Source organism: Egretta garzetta, unplaced genomic scaffold, assembly GCF_000687185.1.
Source record: "Egretta garzetta isolate BGI_Z169 unplaced genomic scaffold, ASM68718v1 scaffold419, whole genome shotgun sequence".
Classification (NCBI taxonomy): domain Eukaryota; kingdom Metazoa; phylum Chordata; class Aves; order Pelecaniformes; family Ardeidae; genus Egretta; species Egretta garzetta.
The window spans coordinates 215,395-223,346 of record NW_009260777.1 but is presented as its reverse complement, the minus strand read 5'-3'; the positions used below and the strand labels follow the sequence as shown (position 1 = coordinate 223,346).

Here is a 7,952-nt window from a genome sequence, read left to right as displayed (position 1 = left end):
GAAACTTTTCATTTGGCCAAGAGACCACACCAACTTCAGATAGAAACATGCCACGTGTGTATATAGACGGATGTGTGTGCACATATAGCTATATAAATATATACAAACATATATGCACTCACGCAGTGTAACAAACACGGACGCACACAGACACCGACAATCTCCAGGCAGAGTTCTTCTCTTTGTTTTCCTCTTGTCCCCACAGTTCCAAGAATTTTCAGCAGCAAATATATTTCTTTCCGTGTGATAAATACAATATCAAGACAGCAAGCCACCAGTGCTTGCAAAGCTAAAAAGGGTTAAGGGTTTCAGTGCAAATGTAAAATGATGGTACAGCTGTCAAGGTGCAGTTATAAAGAAGGAAACAAACGTGATTAAGTACTGTTATAATATTCTCTAGGATCTGTACTAGTTTGGAGCACCTTGCACTGGCACTTCAAAAGGAAATCTGCACACATTTGTCTCTCTACAATACGCCGGTCCTCATTAAACATTCTTAACAGTGAGCATGGCCAGAAAATTACCCATTGTAAATTGGCCCCCAAAAAAAAAAAGAAAAAGAAAAAAAGAGGCGAGGATGGTTAACATATTAATTTTCCCATTACAACTGCACTGAGCTTTAGAATAATAATAAGATGAAGAATGAGAATGAAGACCTTTGCACAATACTTTTTATAAAATGTTCCTTCTGGGAAATGTGCACTTGAATGCAGATTCCTCCTGCCTCCCGAAGCGCTTCAGCGGCAGCTCACGTCGGGAAAGCAGAGGGGGGCAGCTGGGGAGCGGTGCGCCCTGGCGCACTGATTGTTTCTTGGGCAGTTAAAAAGTAGTATCAAATACTTTTTCTGGATTATCTTCTTCCAATTCCTCTTCACTTTGCAGAGCTTTATGATTTGATTTTCCACTGTCAGATGCCAGGGAAGAGGGGGCAGAACTGTGGTCTCCATCTTCACTGATTTTCCCTTTCATGGCTTCCTGTACGAACTCCAGAATTTCCAAAGGCAGTCTTTTGAATTTGTCTTGATATTCCTGATCAAGTTCCACCTGCAACTACAACAAAAGAGACAAGCTGTCTTCAGTTGTATCTAACGAGACCAGTGCTACAGCACGGGGAACGTACCACACGAGGCAGGGGGGGGGAATTAATAACGCATTTCTGCATGATTCAAGAATATATTCCTTTCTTTTTTCATGTTAGCGCCACACATCCAATACGCCTATTGATTTCCATGCAGTCATTGCAAAGCTGAAGGAACGTGCGGTCATTTGTGCATAAGGCTGGTTTTGGGTACCATCCTCAGGTAGCCAAAGCCTTAAAATATAAGTGGATATAACTGTATTGGTGTCCATACTCCCACTGGCTTTCACAAGACCTGATTCAAGTGCAGTATGGATCACGGATAAGCCTTCGAAAGAGCAAAGCCTTTCTTAAGCTTCAGGTAGCTAATCACACATTCATCACACTGCAAACATTGCTCTGAGAACAATGTAATAACTTTTGCCAGATTTCTTGGGTTGGAGAAACCATTAGGAAAAAGTCAGTTGCCAAAGGGAGTCAAAGAGGGAGGGGAAAAAAAGTTAAATTACATTTCTCAGGGCTAGACCATGGGAAGTTACATTATCTGATTAATGCAGTATGTGTCTTGGACATTACTGGGGAAAAAGTGTCAGATCATCAACAGGATGCAAAAGGCATGCAGAAAGAAATCTGGCTATCAGTCTTCAGGAAGCTGTGGGCCCTTTCCCAGTATTTATTTGTACAGCCTTTGTTTTTAGTGCCCATATTAGGATCTGCACGATCCATTATTTAAAAAGCATTAATGTGCATGAAGGTTTCAACTGAAGACCAAGCCAATTTTTTCATTATGACCAATGTGAGCACGGCAGGAAGCAAAAGGGGTGAGTTCCAAAGCCAAACCCGCTCCGTCCGTCCGTCCATCCATCCATCCAACCATCCATCCACCCACCTTCTTAAAAAGAGGGAGTCAGGTTCTGCTAACTGTAGCTGCAGCAGTTTCACAGTAGTTTCTTAGGCAATTGTATTTTGAGCTATATTTTTTCCCAGGATGCATAAAGGTGCTATGAATTCTGATCCTTTAGCTCAATGCTTGAGTTGATCCTGTCTAGTTTCAAGTCTCCTTCACCCCATTGCGATGGCTCTCAACAGGTAATACAAATCTTCACTGGAATGTTAGGACCTATACTGCTCTTGCCATCCTTGACCTGTCCACAGCATTTGCCTTTACCACTACCCCTCCTTCTGCGCCCTTCCAATCCCATTCCCCATGCTTCTGTCCTGGTTTTCATCCTGCATCTCTGATTTTATTTTTGTGAGGCCTCTTCTCCTTTCTCCTGATGTGCAAATCAACGTCCTTAGCTCACCCGGTCTAGTTCTACATTCCTTAATTAGACAAATTTTGTAGTTTTTCTTCCTCAAGATCGAAGATCTGGCTTTTTCCCGTTGATTCTCCTGCTAAAGCTCCTTTCTTGCCTCGTTTCTGGCCATTTTCCTGCTGTTCTGGCCTCAGTTTCCCACCTTGGTCTCACAGAGCTGACAAACACCAAGTCTGAGGCACAAATGGTTGCATTAAATACACCTTGCCTCTAAAATACATACTTGTATCAACTGTTAGACAATCCCTTATTGTTATATGTTATAACACCCTTCGTGCATGCAGTACGCTTCCCCCCCCCCCCCGAACTTCCTTTGTTTTCTGGCTTTTATGTCTAGATACAAATTTTTGAAGGGATCCTCCTTCCATCTCCGTTTTGGTAACATTCCCAAGAGTAGCCGTATTACCAGAAGAATGGTGCCGTAGCGTGGTTAGCAGGAAAACCCCACAAATTATGCTAATGATCCCTCGCTGCCCAGCTCCCCGGTGGGGCCCGGCAGCCCCAGGACTCCACACCTGCTGCCCAGTGGGCTTCTCAAACACCCAGAGGCTACATCTGCACTGGTCTCTACTTCAGAGTGACGGCAGCATGGCACTCGCGCAGGTCATACTGCAAATCCAAAGATCACTTTGGAGGCAAAAGGTCTGCCATCACGGTGCAATCACACTTTTGGTTACAGTTCACTCCTAAATACCCGCACTGCTTAAAAAATTGAGAGGGAGGGAGGAGAAGACGAGTCCTTCTGTTTGTTTATGACAATTATCCAAGATGCCGTCACAGTTAGAGGGAGATTTACACCAAATGTGGGACAAAATATTCCTGGGGTTCATCCGGAACAGCAGCAAAGGCAGAGGCAGTGCCTGCCAGCGGGGTCCGAGCACACTGTGCACCTTGCACGCCAAGTGCCATCATCGTTCCCTGTTCAGGAGCATCTGCAGTTGGGCTCCAGGCCATGGGTGCAGATCCACAGCAGCGTCTGAGCACCCCACAAAGCCAGATAAAGTTCCTGCAGGGACAGGCAACTCTGCATACAATGTTTTTTATAAATCTAGGAATCATGGGAAAGGCTCCAGAGCACTGGAAGACAAAGCTTTATACAAGGACATTAATTTATTTATACAGGAGTGTCTGAGCCAGAGAAGGGCTGCTGCATTTCCCCACCTCACTGTGGTACATGGAAGTACTGAATATGTAAATTTTGGGCACCTCAGGTATAGAAAGAGGTATGTAAAATCAAAAGGCAGAGCAGGTCTCCTGGCTCTCAACTTCCTTCAGAACCTTGATTTGCTTAATTAGATTCAAGAGCAACAGAAATACTTGAAATCCCTCAGAAACTGAACATTATCTGAACCCAGTGCAACCATAAGCATGTTGTTAGATAGTGATTGTGTCTAATATTCACCTCCTAAAGTGCCTCCAGTGGATAATCCCCCCTAAATCAAGCATTTAATAGAAATGACATGAATCTGGAGCTACCTCTCCCTTTTCAGTGTCTCCAGAGACAGTCTATAAAGATATCTAATCATGAGAAGGTTGAAGTTAGTTGAGAAGGAGCAGACAGTAGACAAGGAGGGTTAATTAAAACTGCAACAGCATGTAAAAATTAGTTTTCTTTTTGATTTCAAAGGCACTGTCACTCCTTCCCCTTGCTTGGCTTCAGACAAGCACCTCAGAGCCCATTCCCTGACCCCCAAGCTATCACACGGGACCCCAGCTGCAGCAAAAAGCGCAGAGGATGAGCCTGGGTGCAACGCAGCTGTCCCACTGCCAGACCTGACTCCTCACTGAAGTCTTCCTCAGCAAGCCTGGGGCTTGCAAATCCATGACAGTCTCACAGTGCAATGGCCATGTTTCTCCTTAAACCACCAGCCCCGGGCACAATGCTGACAAACAGCTGCGGGTCAAGGTTAAAGAAACAAGTTGCCTGCTTAAAACCAGCTGGCTCAAAAAGCCCAGCTGTTTTTCTTTTAAAAGCCTCATTATCCTTCTGTTAGACAATGGTAACTATATTCTGTGGCTTTACAGGGACATCACAGTTCATTCACTAATGGAAAGCTGCCCTCCCATTACTAGCAGTAGTCATGTATGTCTTTTATTTGGCTTGCTGATGGCAGGATAAAGTGCCATGTCAGTGCGCGTGTGTGCGAGTAAAAGCCTCTCTGCACCACCAGCACCCCACCAGTCACCAGCCCTGTGTGGCCTTACAGTTCAGTTTGCCATCCCCTTGGGTGGCTTCCCATCACAAGCCCACCCACCTCCACTCCTCTGCTCTCTAGCTACTAAACAAGGTGACCCATACTTGCTTTTAGGATTTTGGAGACAGACAAGGCAGGGGGAAATGAGACCGATGATTCGAAAGGCAGATCATTACCTGGACCACTGTTCCCATTAACACGTTAGAACCTTCTTCCTTCTGTTATCTCACTACCTCTTACAGATGCTCTGTCCTCTCTTTAACCCCCAACCAAACCCACTTACTAATGTCATCTCCATGCAACTTCAGTATCCCACAAGGGGTTGGAAACATCATTTCTTGTTCAGGTACATCACACTCCCATGTATTTTACTTACAGGCAATGAGTTACTACTTTAAAATTTGGAGCCATCGTTACGTGTTTGCAGCAGGGTCCTTGGGGATACAAGATGAATGCGTTAGTCGCTCTTGATGGCATGGCCAGAAGCTCTAACTCCTGAATGTGTGCTTTTATCTACCTACCCTTTATTTTTGGTGCTGGTTAAAAACGTCAGCTGATACTCACATCGGCTTTACAAAAGAGGTAAGTATCAGTATTGTTATCCCCAAATTACAGATGGAAGGAGAGAAATTAAGCTAAGGTAGGGATCAAAGCTTGCGAGGTGCCATCCAGCTGCCTCTGGTTTGAAAGGGCTCTCCTCCACACCATTTATATGATCGGTTATCAAACTAGACACACACCGGAACAGGCTTCGAACAGCCTGTGGACCACTGGGCCACCAAGCTGTCCTGCTCAAAATAACAGTAGAAATGGTGAGGCTTTGATTATGACCGCCCTGTCTCCATTAACTATATCTCACAAGGATTTCCACAGGGAAGCCATGCCTGAGGGTCCCTGTTGACTTCAGCCAGCCGTAGGCTTGGGCTCGCGCACCCTTGTGCCCCGGACGAACACCACCGTATACTTCGAACCTCAATGGCAACCAACACAGCCACTAGTCTTAGGGATGGAAAATGGGCAGGGCTTTACATGACTAAGCCTGTGCCTTAGGGAGCAGAGCTCCGGGCGGCCAGCCAGCTGCCCAGCTGATTGGCTCACATTCCCTTGCAATGCAAAGGGCTCTTCGGCATCCTTGGCTACAACCGCTTTCCAAAAAGGGTCATCATTCAGAGAAAGGCCTCAGCAACCCTTCCTTGGAATGTGGGAGGTGAAAATGAATATGGTCATTCAGCTAAAAGCAAGGGAAAACGCACTCAGGAAAGGAAATGGCTGGTACTATTAAAACCATTTATAGCAATTACACCTAGCTGTTATTAAACCTACCAAAATTACATAGCCTAACATAGTGTTAAAATAGTGACCATAGCATTATAAAAAGTAACTGTGATCAATAAAGAATTACAAAAGCAGAATTTGTGGTTTCAGACTATCCTGATCAAGCCCCTGTAGACTTCTGCATACTTGCAATGTGATCTAATGAACTTCTGTTTCTACAAAGAACAAAAATAAAACGATCACATGAAAAATGCAACGTGTTGCCAACACCAGTTACCAGGAGGGCTGAAGTTCACACACAGTGTTTAGGTTAAAAAAAATTAGAAAATTAAAAAAGAAAATAAATGTGTTAAACAGCTTAATCCTTAATTATTCAACATTTACGATGTTTCATATTGTCTGGTCCCCGAGTTTAGGCTTTGAATACTCAACTCCTCTCCTTTCTCACTATCTGAAATACTTCTCATCCCTCTTTCTTGCTGCAGAATCTTTTTTTTTTTTTTTTTTTTTTTTAATTTCAGGATTGTTTTAAGATAACTGCAAAAAAGCAAACAAGCTAGGCTAATGAGATATAAGAACCTAATAATGCGCTACCAGAAGTTTCAGCTGTAGAGCAAAGTTAAGAAAAGCTTTGCAATAGCTCAAGGCATGGGAAGCAGGTGCCTGCACAAACATAAATGGCATCCGGATCTAGGACCTCAGGTGTCAGGAGCGAAGATCTTATGTGTGCATTAAAAACAGCCAGTGGACTAAAACGTGGCCCTATCACACACGTAGCAAATTCGGGAATGGATCTGTGGGCTGATGCCATTACCAACACCTTGGGAAAGCTTACTGCACCTCCCCTACAGCCAGCCTCCATGCCCTTAAGACAAGAGGCGGATACACAGCTGGCCAGCACGCAGCGCCGCTTCCATCTGACCTCCTCCCCCTCACTTTGGCAGCCCAAGGGAAAGGGAAACTGTAGAGGAAACCATGGCCAACCCATCTCCCTTCCTGCCACAGCAACACCTTTGAAGCTGTTAATGCGAATGCTGCTGCTCCTTCCCCTTGCACCTTAAAAGCAGTGTTTCGGAAGTTAGTAATGAAAGCGCTTTCCAAACAATTTTCCCCTCTCTTCCTTCCCCAGACAGCTTGAGATACCGTGTGCTTGGTCTGCACAGCGGTGTGACCTCATAGCATCGTTCTCCTGATGTAAGATCCCATGCCAGAGGCAGTTCGTTCTCTGGTGCAAAACCGACACACTTCCACACGGACTGGGATTTGTTCCAGCCCGCATGTTTTTTTTAAATACATTTTCAACTCAAAAATAACAGAAGGCTCACCACTTAAAAAGCATTTAAAGAATTAATCTTCAGGCAAAAATGTTTTGATAAAGTTATGTATGGTGTAATTTATTTTTGTGCCCCCCCCCCCCCCCCCAAAATGCAATTTTGTTGAGTCAAAAACATCATTATGGCCATATTTGTTTTGATCTTCCACTGCAAAAATTTTATACGACTCAAACTTTAAGTCTCAGATTTTTCCATTCCACTTGCAATTTCTCTGTAAGGCCACTTTTTGAGTTTTGTGTTTCTTTTATCCCTCCTTTTAAATCTCTCTTATTTTGCATCATTTATAAATACTTTGTTTTCCTGATCACACTCGGTTTTGCTCTGAATGATGCAATGAATTATGAATGAAAAATACTCAAAATATCCTGGCTCAACAATCCAGGTAAAAATGCTCCCTGAGGACTAAATGGTTTGATATCTCCCATAGTGTCTGACATTTCCAACAGCAAACTCTTTCTTCTCAAGTTTTTAAAAATATTTTAATAATTTTTGAGTTTTGAATCCAAATGTGAAAAATCTGTAAGTTGCATTATTTCCCCTTGAAGCAGAGGGCAGCCAAATATAAAAATAATGACTTTTTTTTTTTTTTTTTTTTTTTTTTTGGTATTTGAAGTGTGATACTAATTTGGACCCATAATTACCGTGGTGCTACCCACATGCAGTATAATATTTAATTGCACAAAACCAGTACCCCTTCTTTTTGTTTTGCTGATGAGAAACTCAATTGCATTCATTTGTTCTGCGCAATTTCAGC

At 43.6% G+C, this 7,952-nt stretch overlaps 1 protein-coding gene across 1 annotated transcript in view; it reads right to left on the bottom strand.

Moving 5' to 3' along the window:
• Positions 1-819: 819 nt before the first annotated feature.
• Positions 820-7,952, bottom strand: part of PLCB1 (phospholipase C beta 1) — a gene marked incomplete at its 5' end in the record, with an annotated part of 159,422 nt that continues 152,289 nt past the window's right edge. The window contains one exon of the mRNA XM_009646367.1: positions 820-1,050. Within this exon, the coding sequence (XP_009644662.1) occupies positions 820-1,050 (231 nt within the window). The remainder of the gene's footprint in view (positions 1,051-7,952) is intronic.